The sequence below is a fragment of the Henckelia pumila genome, chromosome 2 (assembly GCF_033568475.1).
Source record: "Henckelia pumila isolate YLH828 chromosome 2, ASM3356847v2, whole genome shotgun sequence".
Classification (NCBI taxonomy): Eukaryota; Viridiplantae; Streptophyta; class Magnoliopsida; order Lamiales; family Gesneriaceae; genus Henckelia; species Henckelia pumila.
Genome location: NC_133121.1, coordinates 73,311,298 through 73,327,648, shown reverse-complemented (window position 1 = coordinate 73,327,648; position 16,351 = coordinate 73,311,298). Strand labels below are relative to the sequence as shown.

At 40.4% G+C, this 16,351-nt stretch overlaps 1 protein-coding gene across 1 annotated transcript in view; it reads left to right on the top strand.

The window, feature by feature from the left end:
- Positions 1-2,922: 2,922 nt before the first annotated feature.
- Positions 2,923-16,351, top strand: part of LOC140877736 (uncharacterized) — a 68,326-nt gene continuing 54,897 nt past the window's right edge. The window contains exon 1 of the mRNA XM_073281304.1: positions 2,923-3,091. Coding sequence (XP_073137405.1) covers positions 2,923-3,091 — 169 coding nt within the window. The remainder of the gene's footprint in view (positions 3,092-16,351) is intronic.

Genomic DNA, 16,351 nt, shown 5'->3' with positions numbered 1-16,351 from the left:
GTTCCGAACAGAGTTAGGAAGCTCCGAAGTGATCGAAGCCATAGTTTGGGTTTGGAAGCTTTAAGAAGTTCGGATGCTCTGAAGTGATATCGGAAGCTCCGAACGTCCCCATTTGCCAGTTATCAAAGATAATGCGTAAATAGTGATGTCAAGGAGATCGGAAGCTCCGAATTGGGATCGGAAGCTCCGATATATTGTCGGCAGGTAGCCTCTTGAGGCCAGACATGTGGTTGGCGGGGAGAGATCGGAAGCATAAATCGGAAGCTTCGATCGGATCAGAAGCTCTGATCGTGCGATTGGAGGTTTCGATCGTGGTCTATATATAGGGGTGCAGAGGCTCACTTTTGATTCGGCCATTCACTTTCTCTCTCTCTTTCTTAGCTTATTGTAGTCAGTTTTAGGAATTTCTAGGAATCCTAATGGAGAGCCGGGAGTGGCGAAGCACTTCTGGGATAGAAACAGAGTTGTGCCTAAGTTTTGAGGCAGTCTTCATCAACGGGATGTCGACGGACGCAAGTATAATTTTGGATCCCTATAGATATTAGGGCGTATTTAATAGCTTAGTTAAGGATTTTAGAGCACTATAAGTGATATAGTGCATATGTGATTATAGGCTGGGACTAGTGAGCAGGATTTGCTAGGTTTCTCTTATTACTGAGATTAAGGTACAAACGTATTATCCAAGATACCAGGTTGAATATACATGTATTATGTTGCATGTTTTTTGTGGCATCATTATGTGCATTGATATTATACGACATGCATGTACACATTGAGCTTTATGTGTTTATTGCATAGCCTATAGTAGAGGTCCCTCAGCCCCGTATTTTAGTGGATAGATTTCCATGGACTTGGAGCTTGTTATATCCACGGTTTTATGTTATGGGAGCCACCTCCTGATGCGACGGCCCAACGTGCTACATATCATGGCTCCTTGACTGAGCAGTCTTCTGGATATGTTTTCCAGTACCAATCATATTTCATATGCATGAATGGTATATGTATATTCATACTTCTGTACTAAGAGTTTTATGCTAAAGTCCATTGTGTTTTGTGTTGGGCACCAAAGCCATCAGAGGGTGGCAAGAGTCCGGATGTGGCTGAGAACTGGTTGGAAGAAATGGAAACTTGTTTCGAGGTGTATTGTTGCACTAATGAGCAGAAAATGCATGCTGTTAAATTTCTTCTTCATGGGAATGCTCGAAAGTGGTGGAAGTCTACTTCCGCACTGATCATAACAGCAGGCTCATCTACTTGGGAAGAATTCCGTGCAGAATTCCAAGAATTTTACTTTCCTGCAGCTCTACGCCTGGCAAAGACGAATGAGCTGATGAATCTGAAATAGGGCAACTTGTCTATTGACGAGTACCAATTGAAGTTCTTTGAGATTTTTCCTTATTGCCCGTATGTTGCCAGCAGCTCGGAGGCCAAGTATGATCTTTTTCTGCAGGGTCTCAATCAGGAGATTTACTCGCTCGTGTCTATAAACGACGATCTGACGTCGGATGAAGTATTGGCGAATCGTTGTTTTCAAGCGGAGAATACCCTCAAGAGAAACTGAAACTTTTCTTCTTCTTCTTTCCGACCAGGAAATTTCTTGGGTCTGAGGACTCAGTCTTTTAAGAAGCAGGGTGTGTCTTCTTCTTTATTCTGGTTCCAGTTCAGGTGGTGTTCACCATTTCGAGAAGAATAAAAACCAGGGTCAGTGTGCAACTTTTGGAGGCCGTAACCCGACTTAGAAGTGTCGCAGGTCAGGAACTTGTTTTCGCTGTGGTGAGATGGGCCATATGAACAGGGATTGCCCATAGGCCGCCGAAGGATCAGTTTTTGGTTCTGGTTCTCAGTCTTACATTCCATAGAGGCCACAGGGACAGTCTATTGGGAGCACCAATCAGAGGCCTCTTGTTTCTGGACAGGTTTTTGCGCTGAGTCAGAATCAGATTCAGTAGGTGAATGAGGAAGTTATTGCCGGTACATTTAAAGTATGTGGAATTCCTGTTTTTGTTCTTATAGATATTATTGCATCGCATTCTCTTGTTTCAGCATGATTTGCTAAATGATATAGGTTGTCGTTCATACCTCTAGACGTAGTTTTATCTGTGTCTACCTCGACTGGTCATTCAGATTTGGCCAAGCGTTTAGTCTTGGGATGTACCTTAGAGTTTGAGGGCCTTTAGTTGTTAGCAAACCTTACGGTTATAGCGATGGAGGATTTTGACTGTATTTTGGGTATTGATGTCTTGACTTCTTATAGAGCTACGGTGGATTGTTATCAGAAGATTGTCCAGTTTCGTCCGGTGGAGGGCGATAGTTGGTTTTTCTATGTTGAGGGATCGCAACCCCTTATGCCTCTGGTTTCAGCTTTGAGGGTTGGTCAGGCTTTAAAGGCGGGTGGGGAAGGCTACCTTATCTATGTGGTTGATACATCCGTGTGTAGCAGGTCTGTAGAGGAGTTACCAGTAGTTTGTGAGTACCTAGATGTCTTTCTAGATGAGATTCCAGTGTTCCCTCCTGTCAGAAAGGTCAAGTTCGGGATTGAACTTGTACCACGGTCGGCAACGATTTCTCGAGCACCTTATCATCTAGCACCAGCAGAGATGAGAGAGTTGCAACAGCAATTTCAAGATTTGTGGATAAGGGATATATCCGACCGAGCATTTCACCTTGGGGAGCGCCATTTCTTTTTGTTAAAAAGAATGATGGTTCTATGCGTCTCTGTATCGACTACAGATAGTTGAACCGTGAAAAGATTAAGAACAAGTAACCTTTTCCTCGGATTGATGATTTGTTCGATCAACTCTAGGTACCTCTGTGTACTCTAAGATTGACTTGTGGTCAGAGTATCATCAGTTGCGTGTTCGAGGTATGGATATCTTGAAGACAGCGTTTCGTACCCGATATAGTCACTATGAGTTCTTAGTTATGCCTTTTGGATTGACAAATGAGCCTGCGCTGTTCATGGATTTGATGAAAAGGGTATTCCGAGATTACCTAGACAAGTTTGTCGTGGTCTTCATTGACAAAATTTTGTTCTACTCGCGCAGTGTCGATGAACATGCGCAGCACTTGAGACTTGTACTGCAGATCCTCTGTGAGAAGCAGTTATATGCCAAATTTAGCAAGTGCAAGTTTTTGATTAACCGATTGTATTTCTTGGTCATGTTATCTCTCGAGTAGGAGTATCAGTTGACCAAAGTAAGACTGAAGCTAGTTTGAATTGGTCGTGTCCGACTACAGCTTTAGAGATTCGTAGCTTTTTTGGTTTGGCAGGGTATTATCAACGATTTGTCGAGAATTTCTCGTGAATTGCTAGACCATTGACACAAGTGACAATAAAATGTGTTCTTTTTGTCTGGTCAAGCGAGTGCGAGCAGAGCTTTGACGAGTTGAAAGGCTGATTGACTACTGACCCTGTTCTTGCATTACCATTTGGGACCGGAGGCTATGTGTTTTATATAGATGCATCTCTTCAAGATTTGGGCTACAGAATGGGCATGTGATTGCCTATTATTCTAGACAATTAAAGACCCACGAAGGGAACTATCCAATGCATTATTTAGAGCTTGCAGAAATCGTGTTTGCACAAAAGATTTGGCTTCATTATCTGTATGGAAAGAGGTTCGAGATTTTTTTGGACCATGATAGTCTGAAGTACTTGTTCACTCAGGCAGAGCTGAACATGATACATCGTCGATGATTAGATCTTCTCAAAGATTATGATTGCGAGATTAAGTATCATCCCGGTACTTCTAACCCAGTGGCGGACGCACTTAGCTGGAAAGTGAGCATCAGTGCTCTTAGTATTAGTGCAAGGGCTAGTACAATTAGAGAATGTTGTTCTTCAAGGTTTATGTTTAGGCATAAGAAAGCACAACAGGGAATCCGAGTTTCCTCAGTGCTAACTGAGCCTTCCTTGATTGCTAGTTTTTGAGAAGTGCAGTTTTCTGATTCGATGACGCATAAATTAGCAAGACTTGCTTGGGGAGACAATACGTCCGGTTTTCACTTTCATACAGATAGATTATTGTGTATGTCTAGTAGAGTTGTGGTACTTGATTACTCAGCCATACGAGATAAAGTTCTATTGCAGGCACATCGGAGTAGGTTCGCTGTGCACCCAAGCAGTGCCAAGATGTATAAGGATCTACGTACCAGATTCTAATGAAAAGGTATGAAGCATAGTATGTATCAGTCTGTAACGACCCACTGTATCAAGCCGGGTCTTTTCAGCGTGCTTTTGTCCTCACTCACACGCACCATGAGAAACTTTCCAGGGGGTCACCCATCCTATAATTTCCCCAAGTCAAGCACGCTTAACTTTGGAGTTCTTATGTGATGAGATTTCGAAAAGAAGATGCACCTTCTTGATATGAATAGTACATATGAAATCTTTTAAGCCCTCCTCAACCATGTAGTCCCATACCTACACAGTCTCAAAATCCCTCTCATTCCGGCACGGGATTGGTTCATTCATGTCTCCCTCCGCCTAGAAGCCTACCAGGAGCCGCTCATTGTCCGTGCAACCTCTTGGCACCGGCGATCACTCCCTGCCTCTTCAGCCCCGGGCATCACATGCCCACTAGCTTCTGCTTGGTTCGTCCCCGAACCATACCGTACTAAGAGAGGTCGACTTTGATACTATTTGTAAAGACCCACTGTATCAAGACGGGTCTTTTCAGCGTGCTTTTGTCCTCACTCACACGCACCCTGAGAAACTTCTCAGGAGGTCACCCATCCTATAATTTCTCCAAGTCAAGCACGCTTAACTTTGGAGTTCTTATGTGATGAGCTTCCGAAAAGAAGATGCACCTTCGTGATTGTTGGAGAACGCGACGATCAGATCAATCAGGATTGATACCCGGTGCAGCGGAAGTTTAAAAATTTTATATGGAACGATTCCATAGTGGGTATCAAAACCTTACGATTAAATTGTGTGTGTAAAAATTAAATAACAATTATAAATTTTTACCTTCAATCTCGAATCGAGATTTTGGACACCAACAGATTTCTCTGCTCTTGTTGTATATCCCTGGAACTGATGGACGAACTGTTCTTCAATCAGGTCCACGAACGGATATTTAATCCCTCTGATAGATTGCACTAGAAAATCTATCAGAAGTTTCTACGAAGAGATTAACGAATTTGATCCGTTAAACCAGACTGCAATTCAAAATTCACAGACTGGATTTTACCAAGCAGAGGGGAGAGGGGTCGGCCACTTCAGATAGAAAAATAGGGTTTTTTTTCGAAAATTGTGACCTGTTGTGTGTAATTTCTGTACTGCAATAACTTATTTATAATGTAGGCCACTAACAGCTTAGGGCCCATTAGTCATAAGTTCAAGCCCGACAAGCAAAGCCCGCATGTTCAGAAATTAATATAAAATTCATCGTGACTCCGATTGATAAACCGATTTCACCAATGTGCACAAAAACCATTTCTGCACCTTTTAAAGTCAAGATAAATTTTTTTGAATCCGAATTCAGTGGTTTCCAAAAATGTCCATCCCTATGTCATTTTAGGAAATCTTACTCCTCTACTCATAATTAAGAAGTCCAACTTCTTTGTTCATTAAATTTAACTCTTTAAATTTAACTATCTCAACGGGGATTAAAAATCCATTACACTGTGTGACCCTCAATGGTTCAGGGATACAGCTAGCCGTGGGCTCACAACTCCTTGTGACTCGGAACAACAATTTCCGACTTGCCCATCGAATCATGGTAAGAGCGCCTAGCAACATCGCCCCATGATTCCCTAGGTATCACTGATAGTGCCTACAAGAACCAATAGATTTTGGTTAGCGTACAGTACGGTCCCTTCATCCATATATCCCGATCGAATCAACAACCATTGGTATATCGAGAGTCGTTCGAGATTCGATAACTATGCAATACATCTTGAAGATCAAATAGTGACATCGCATGTGCTACTAAGAAACCATTTCTTAAACCACATCATGTACTCTGGCCAGAGATTCGTCAAACTAATATCTCCTCAGATCGCTTAGGATATCCACACTCGCAAGTATGTGGTGAATCCTTGACAACAAAGCATCGACTCCTATATGTGTTGTAACTGTACCCAATCCCGACATTTGATGACCCCAATAGAGTCGGTAAACGAGTCAAAGCACAGTACTAGCATATAGAGTCTCAATGATGTTTCAAGTCGTAAGGACTAATGGTATACAACCAAAACCGCGGACTATATCCACTCGATAAGTGATAACCACTTGGAAAGTGCGGATAGGGTAGTTCGATCATTCATCATATGAATATCCATTTACATGCTTCGAACATCTCTATGTTCCTTACCAATGAAACGTGGTACTCCGCATCGCAAATGCTAGTCTCAAACTCGAGCGATCCTTATCCTTATTATCGGACGGCTCAATCGACTAGGAACAGTTTAGAATATACAGTGACTATAAGATGTGTTTCATGATAGACATCTCCATGTTCTACCACATCTTACATACACTATAGTATATTCAAAGTCTTTATCAAAACAACAATAGTATATCACAATATCACAATATGAAGAAAGATAAAGTCATTGCCATTAATAAAAGTGTAAATTATATTAAACAAAAGATTGTTTATACAAAGAGTCATCAAAGCCCTTAGCCACAAGTTGGCTCACCGGACACCCACTCTTTCAATCTCCCACTTTCCCTATAGCCAACTAGTCATACTACGTAGACCCATTGCTTCGCGATGTTTGTCAAATAATGGTCCTGGCAAGGGCTTAGTAAGTGGATCAGCGATATTGTCTGCAGAGGCCACTCTTTCGACAGTGATGTCTCCTCTTTCCACAATCTCCCGGATGATGTGGTATTTCCTCAGTACATGTTTGGATCTTTGATGAGACCTTGGTTCCTTTGCCTGAGCAATGGCACCCGTGTTGTCACAGTACACCGGGACTGGACCAACAACTTCTGGAATAACGCCCAACTCTTGGACGAAATTCCTCATCCAAACGGCCTCTTTAGCAGCAGCTGATGCTGCAATGTATTCTGCCTCAGTGGTGGAATCCGCTGTGGTGTCCTGCTTGGAACTCTTCCAAGAGACAGCACCACCATTGAGCATGAACACAAAATCCAGAGGTTGACTTCGAGTCATCCACGTCACTTTGGAAGCTAGAGTCGGTATAGCCTTCCAATTTTAGTTCTCTTCCTCCATATACCATGAACATATTCTTAGTCCTTCGTAAGTACTTAAGAATGTCCTTCACGGCTTTCCAATGCATTTGATCGGGATTAGCTTGATATCTGCTCGTGACACTCAGAGCAAATGCTACATCCGATCTGGTAGATATCATCCCATACATGATACTACCTATGGCTGACGCATATGGTACATGTGTCATTTTCTCTATTTCTTCATCAGTCTTGGGACACATAGACTTGGATAGAGAAACTCCATGACACATGGGTAGATGTCCTCTCTTGGACCCATCCATTGAAAACCGTTTCAGTATGGTGTCGATGTAGGTTGACTGAGTGAGTCCTATCATTCTCTTAGATCTATCTCTATAGATCTGTATCCCTAGAATATAGGATGCCTCACCCAAATCCTTCATCGAGAATCTACCTGATATCCATATCTTTGTTGACTGCAACATCCCTACATCAATCCCAATGAGTAGGATGTCATCAACATAAAGTACTAAGAATGTCACAGCATCCTTAACTACTTTCTTGTACACGCATGGTTCCTCCGGATTCTTGATGATACCAAAATCCTTTATTGTTTCATCAAATTTCTGGTTCCAACTTCTTGATGCTTGTTTTAGACCATAAATTGATCTCTGAAACTTGCATACCTTATGCTCGCTTCCCATGGATGTGTACCCCTCAGGCTGCTTCATATAGATTTCTTCCTTAATGTCTCCATTAAGAAAAGCAGTCTTCACATCCATTTGTCATATCTCATAGTCATACCAAGCAGCTATGGCAATAAGGATTCTTATGGACTTGAACATTGCAACTGGTGAAAAGGTTTCATCATAGTCAACTCCTTGTCTTTGAGTATAACCTTTCGCCACCAATCGCGCCTTGTAGGTCAATACCTTACCATCAGGCCCAAGCTTTCTCTTGTAGATCCATTTACACCCTATTGGAACAATTCCATCGGGAGGATCTACTAAAGACCAAACTTGGTTTGTATGCATCGAATCTATTTCCGACTGCATAGCTTCAAGCCATAAATTTGAATCCGCATCAGAAATTGCTTCCTTGAAGTTTCTTGGATCACATCCAACATCGGGTTCATCTTGATCCCCTTCAAGAAGAAGACCATATCGAATAGGTGTTGGAGAACGCGGCGATCAGATCAATTAGGATTGATACCCGGTGCAGCGGAAGTTTAAAATTTTTGTATGGAACGATTCCATAATAGGTATCAACCTTACGATTAAATTGTGTGTGTAAAAATTAAATAACGATTATAAAATTTTTACCTTTAATCTCGAATCGAGATTTGGGACACCAACAGATTTCTCTGCTCTTGTTGTATATCCCTGGAACTGATGGACGAACTGTTCTTCAATCAGGTCCACGAATGAATATTTAATCCCTCTGATAGATTGCACTAGAAAATCTATCAGAAGTTTCTACTAAGAGATTAACGAATTTGATCCGTTAAACCAGACTGTAATTCAAAATCACAGGCTGGATTTTTCTCGAGTAGACAGGGAAGGGGGCGGCCACTCTTGTTAGAAAATACTTAGGTTTTCGAAAATTGTGACCTTGTTGTGTGTAATTTCTGTACTGCAATAACTTATTTATAATGTAGGCCACTAACAGCTTAGGGCCCATTAGTCATAAGTTCAAGCCCGACAAGCAAAGCCCGCATGTTCAGAAATTAATATAAAATTCATCGTGACTCCGATTGATAAACCGATTTCACCAATGTGCACAGAAACCATTTCTGCACCTTTTAAAGTCAAGATAAATTTTTTTGAATCCGAATTCAGTGATTTCCAAAAATGGCCATCCCTATGTCATTTTAGGAAATCTTACTCCTCTACTCTTAAATAAGAAGTCCAACTTCTTTGTTCATTAAATTTAACTCTTTAAATTTAACTATCTCAACGGGGATTAAAAATCCATTACACTGTGTGACCCTCAATGGTTCAGGGATACAGCTAGCCGTGGGCTCACAACTCCTTGTGACTCGGAACACTAATTTCCGACTTGCCCATCGAATCATGGTATGAGCGCCTAGCAACATCGCCCCATGATTCCCTAGGTATCACTGATAGTGCCTACAAGAACCAGTAGATTTTGGTTAGCGTACAGTACGGTCCCTTCATCCATATATCCCGATCGAATCAACAACCATTGGTATATCGAGAGTCGTTCGAGATTCGATAACTATGCAATACATCTTGAAGATCAAATAGTGACATCGCATGTGCTACTAAGAAACCATTTCTTAAATCACATCATGTACTCTGGCCAGAGATTCGTCACACTAATATCTCCTCAGATCGCATAGGATATCCACACTCGCAAGTATGTGGTGAATCCTTGACAACAAAGCATCGACTCCTATATGTGTTGTAACTGTACCCAATCCCGACACCTGATGACCCCAATAGAGTCGGTAAACGAGTCAAAGCACAGTACTAGCATATAGAGTCTCAATGATGTCTCAAGTAGTAAGGACTAATGGTGTACAACCAAAACCGCGAACTTTATCCACTCGATAAGTGATAACCACTTGGAAAGTCCGGATAGGGTAGTTCGATCATTCATCATATGAATATCCATTTGCATGCTTCGAACATCTCTATGTTCCTTACCAATGAAACGTGGTACTCTGCATCGCAAATGCTAGTCTCAAACTCGAGCGATCCTTATCCTTATTATCGGACGGCTCAATCGACTAGGAACAGTTTAGAATATACAGTGACTATAAGATGTGTTTCATGATAGACATCTCCATGTTCTACCACATATTACATACACTATAGTATATTCAAGTTCTTTATCAAAACAACAATAGTATATCACAATATAACAATATGAAGAAAGATAAAGTCATTGCCATTAATAAAAGTGTAAATTATATTAAACAAAAGATTGTTTATGCAAAGAGTCATCAAAGCCCTTAGCCACAAGTTGGCTCACCGGGCACCCACTCTTTCAATAGGAGGTCTAGAAGTCCTCTCGGATCTTCTAGGTACAGGCGTGTCTATCAATGGTTCCTGAGGTGTAGGATCGTTATTTTGTATTTCGGGTTCTTCTCGAATTTCTTCGAGTTCCATCATCTCGCCTTTCTTATCCAATAAGAACTCCTTCTCCAAGAAGGTGGCATTCCTTGAAACAAACACCTTTGTTTCAGCAGGATAATAGAAATAATATCCGATTGAATTCTTCGGATACCCTACAAAATAACATAAGCTGGATCGACTATCCAACTTATCTCCCACTGTCCGCTTCACGTAAGCAGGACATCCCCAAATCCTCAAGTACGAATACTTAGGAGCTTTGCCATTCCATAACTCGTATGGTGTTTTGTCCACTGCTTTAGTGTGGACGTTGTTCAACAACAATACCTCCGTTTCAAGCGCATAGCCCCAAAACGAAGGTGGAAGCTCAGTGAAGCTCATCATGGACCGAACCATGTCCAACAAAGTTCAATTACGACGCTCCGATACACCATTAAGCTGTGGTGTCATAGGAGGAGTCCACTGAGAGAGAATCTCATTCTCTTTTAGATAGTCCAAAAACTCGGTACTCAAGTATTCTCCACCTCGATCCGATCGAAGTGCTTTAATACTTTTACCTAGCTTGTTTTCTACTTCAGCCTTGAATTATTTGAACTTTTCAAATGCTTCAGACTTATATTTCATTAAATATAAATACCCATACCTCGAATAATCATCAGTAAAGGTAATGAAGTAGGTGTGGCCATATTGAGTACCAACTCTAAATGGACCACAAACATCTGTATGGATCAAATCCAACAGATTTTGACTACGCTCAGGTTTCCCCTTAAAAGGAGATTTAGTCATTTTTCCTTTTAGGCAGGATTCACAAGTAGGTAGAGAGTTAATATTAGACATATCAAACATGCCCTCTCCCACTAGCTTGTTCATCCTCCTTGAGGAAATATGACCTAGCCTAGCATGCCAAAGGTTTGCCGGGTTTTGGCTATCGATTTTCCTTTTGTTTGTTGTTGCCGGTTTATCAACATAATTTATTGGAACGTCTTTTAGTTTTAAGTTGTATAGATCGTTTTCAAGTTGTTCATTTCCAATCAAACATTCATTCTTGTAAATATTGCAAATCTCATTCACAAAATTACAAGAATAACCATCTCTATCAAGCATAGAAACAGAAATAATGTTTTTAATCAAATCCGGAACAAATAAAACATCTCTTAAAAGTAACTTAAAACCGTTCTGCAAAATAAAATAAACATCTCCCACAGCTTTAGCTTCAACTCTGGAACCATTTCCGAGCCTCAGCTGGGTCTCACCCATTCTAAGCATGCGACTTCTTGTCATCACCTGCAAATCATTGCAAATGTGAGATCCACATCCGGTATCCAATACCCAAGAAGTAGTATTAAGTGAAACATTTATTTCAATATAGAACATACCCTTCGTAGTTCGCAACTGCTCTAGATATTCCTTGCAGTTACGCTTCCAATGACCGGGCTTCTTGCAGTAATGGCAAACATCCTTGGATTTTTCCATGTTTGAAGCCTTTGTCTTGTACTTCTTCTCGGGTTCGATTTTCTTGGGTGGGGCAGAACGTTTCTTACCATTTGTACTTGGCCCCTTCTTAGCAGAAGAAGAGGAGCCCACCAAGAATGCCGGTTTATCCTTCTTTAATGTGGATTCATATGTCACAAGCATATTGAACATCTCTTCAAGGGAGGCCTCTATCTTGTTCATATTGAAATTCACCACAAATCCGTCAAACGAAGAAGGAAGAGACAGAAGTAGTAAGTCCACGTTGAGTTCATGCTCCAACACCAAATCAAGGGTTACCAACTTCTGTATGAGCCAAATCACTCGTACCCCATGATCACGGACCGAAGTCCCTTCATGCATGCGACACGTCATTAGCTCCTTTACAGTAGCGAACCTTTCAGCCCTCGATTGAGCCCCAAAAAGTTCCTTGAGTTGAACGTGAATGTCAGCAGCATTCACGGTGTCCTCAAATCACCTCTGGAGTTCATCAGACATCGAGGCTTGCATATAGCATTTGGTCTTGATATCATGGTCCCACCATGTATCAAGTTTGGCTAACTCCTCCGGACTTACGTCAGCTGGTGCTTCCTTCGGAGGAGATTTTTCTAACACGTAGAGCATCTTCTCCGAAGTCAAGACAATCTTCAACTTACGGAACCATTCCGTATAGTTTGCGCCAGCCAACTTATTTTGTTCGAGGATCGAGAAAAGTGGATTACGCGAATTCATCTTATGAAATATTGAAAAGAAACAGACAAATATCAGTGATTGTTTAAGCAATTTACTAAGACATAAAATAGGCGAAATTTATTTTATGAATCTCACTCCCACTATTTTAACGATTTCACTACCCTCTAGTGAAAACGGGAAACTGTTTTCCTTAGTGAGAACATGGAGTCCAATTGACAAACTTATGGTCCCGAATAATATCAGCCAACCATAATTTTCAAAAGGTAGAGCCCAATTGCTTCCAAAGCAACCTCCACGTTTTTACCTCATGTCCAATAAGGGCCCAATAATATGACGCCGTTTATTGTGACATGTCAAGATGACCCATCAATATTAAGTTGTGATGGACGGTCGCCATGTGGATCCCCCAATAATATGAGCCGATCCCATGGGAATTCCACCCAACTTACAACATGTGTCGATCCAATGTACAGCTTTCCGACGAACGGACCCCCCCAATAATATGAGCCAGACCGTATCCGCGGGTAGCATCTCATACATTGATCGTTGATGGAAGGTAGGAACATTTAAACAAATTTAAATTTCCTTTATTTATCTTGATATCAATTTTAAATCATATTTAAAATGAGGGATTTTAATTATAAAAATTTGTCTCATCATTTTTAAAATTTTTGTATGCTTGCCGGATTCACACAATTATGTCTAAAACATGCATACAACTATAATATCACATATTATATAGGATGATCGATTCCATTTCTAATCGACCCGTGGTTGCCAATCACGAGTCTTAGTCCAATCCTAGGTAATATGCAGTATGCAATGCAATCCTATTACATTTGCTTCCAATTTACATTTCTTCTGTCTTTATTGTCTGCTGGGCCCACCTCCATCTTCAAATCTTGATCTCCCACTAAATCTAATGTATTTATAATAAATAACAATGACAAGTAGGGGATACATTTTTAAGGGGTGGGAACGGGCCATAAACCAAGCCCACTTTTATTACATATGACATTCATATTGGGCCATAAACCAGGCCCATTAATAAAACCAACAACAATATAACAAATGTAAATTCCTAACATACACCTACAAAATTGGTCATGGCAATCGATCATCCTTATCCAATAACATTTAATTCAAAATTAATTTATTGGATAACATGCAATGGCAATTTAAATTTAAATGGATAAAATCATATTTCATACATAAAATCTTATTTTACATACAAAATCATATTTTATCTTTTTATCAAATAAAATCATATTTTATCTATAAAATCCAATTTTATACATAAAATCATATTTTACTCAATATAACCATAAGATCATATCTTATCATCAATTGTACCAAAAATAATTAATTTCAAAATTCAATTTAAGGATAAAATATTAAAATTTTCCAAAAATTCAAATTTATCCAAAAATCAATTTTAAAATTTTCGGACTCGAACAATTCGATCCGACGCCTCGTGGACCAATCAAAAAAATTTTCGATCGGACCAAAAATAGAATTTTAACATATTAAAATTTAATTTAAAAATTAAAAAATAATTATTTTTTCCCGCGGGCCGTCCGGGACATTCCCGGGCTGCCCGCGCCCTAATGGGGTCGGGCCGGGCAGCGACGATCGCTGCCCCCCCCCCCGGGCAGCGATCCAATCGCTGCCCGGGTTTTTGCTTGAAAAAAAATAATTTTATTTTTAAAATATTTATTTTGTTTCAAAAACCGAGGCTAAAAATTTTTTGTACAATCGATTAATTTAATCGCTTGATCTGAGCAACCTGGCTCTGATACCACTGTTGGAGAACGCGGCGATCAGATCAATCAGGATTTATACCCGGTGCAGCGGAAGTTTAAAAATTTTATATGGAACGATTCCATAGTGGGTATCAAAACCTTACGATTAAATTGTGTGTGTAAAAATTAAATAACAATTATAAATTTTTACCTTCAATCTCAAATCGAGATTTTGGACACCAACAGATTTCTCTGCTCTTGTTGTATATCCCTGGAACTGATGGACGAACTGTTCTTCAATCAGGTCCACGAACGGATATTTAATCCCTCTGATAGATTGCACTAAAAAATCTATCAGAAGTTTCTACGAAGAGATTAACGAATTTGATCCGTTAAACCAGACTGCAATTCAAAATTCACAGACTGGATTTTACCAAGCAGAGGGGAGAGGGGTCGGCCACTTCAGATAGAAAAATAGGGTTTTTTTTCGAAAATTGTGACCTGTTGTGTGTAATTTCTGTACTGCAATAACTTATTTATAATGTAGGCCACTAACAGCTTAGGGCCCATTAGTCATAAGTTCAAGCCCGACAAGCAAAGCCCGCATGTTCAGAAATTAATATAAAATTCATCGTTACTCCGATTGATAAACCGATTTCACCAATGTGGACAGAAACCATTTCTACCTTTTAAAGTCAAGATAAATTTTTTTGAATCCGAATTCAGTGGTTTCCAAAAATGTCCATCCCTATGTCATTTTAGGAAATCTTACTCCTCTACTCATAATTAAGAAGTCCAACTTCTTTGTTCATTAAATTTAACTCTTTAAATTTAACTATCTCAACGGGGATTAAAAATCCATTACACTGTGTGACCCTCAATGGTTCAGGGATACAGCTAGCCGTGGGCTCACAACTCCTTGTGACTCGGAACAACAATTTCCGACTTGCCCATCGAATCATGGTAAGAGCGCCTAGCAACATCGCCCCATGATTCCCTAGGTATCACTGATAGTGCCTACAAGAACCAATAGATTTTGGTTAGCGTACAGTACGGTCCCTTCATCCATATATCCCGATCGAATCAACAACCATTGGTATATCGAGAGTCGTTCGAGATTCGATAACTATGCAATACATCTTGAAGATCAAATAGTGACATCGCATGTGCTACTAAGAAACCATTTCTTAAACCACATCATGTACTCTGGCCAGAGATTCGTCACACTAATATCTCCTCAGATCGCATAGGATATCCACACTCGCAAGTATGTGGTGAATCCTTGACAACAAAGCATCGAATCCTATATGTGTTGTAACTGTACCCAATCCCGACACCTGATGACCCCAATAGAGTCGGTAAACGAGTCAAAGCACAGTACTAGCATATAGAGTCTCAATGATGTTTCAAGTCGTAAGGACTAATGGTGTACAACCAAAACCGCGGACTATATCCACTCGATAAGTGATAACCACTTGGAAAGTTCGGATAGGGTAGTTCGATCATTCATCATATGAATATCCATTTACATGCTTCGAACATCTCTATGTTCCTTACTAATGAAACGTGGTACTCCGCATCGCAAAAGCTAGTCTCAAACTCGAGCAATCCTTATCCTTATTATCGGACGGCTCAATCGACTAGGAACAGTTTAGAATATACAGTGACTATAAGATGTGTTTCATGATAGACATCTCCATGTTCTACCACATCTTACATACACTATAGTATATTCAAGGTCTTTATCAAAACAACAATAGTATATCACAATATCACAATATGAAGAAAGATAAAGTCATTGCCATTAATAAAAGTGTAAATTATATTAAACAAAAGATTGTTTATACAAAGAGTCATCAAAGCCCTTAGCCACAAGTTGGCTCACCGGGCACCCACTCTTTCAGTGATATGAATAGTACATATGAAATCTTTTAAGCGCTCCTCAACCATGTAGTCCCATACCTACACACTCTCAGAATCCCTCTCATTCCGGCACTGGATCGGTTCATTCATGTCTCCCTCCGCCTAAAAGCCTACTAGGAGCCGCTCATTGTCCGTGCAACCTCTTGGCACCGGCGATCACTCCCTGCCTCTTCAGCCCCGGGCGTCACACAGTCTGTCTCTTGTTGTCTTGTTTGTTAGCAGGTCAAGGCAGAGCATCGACGACAAGGTGGTATGATGCAGAGTTTGGAGATTCCGGAATAGAA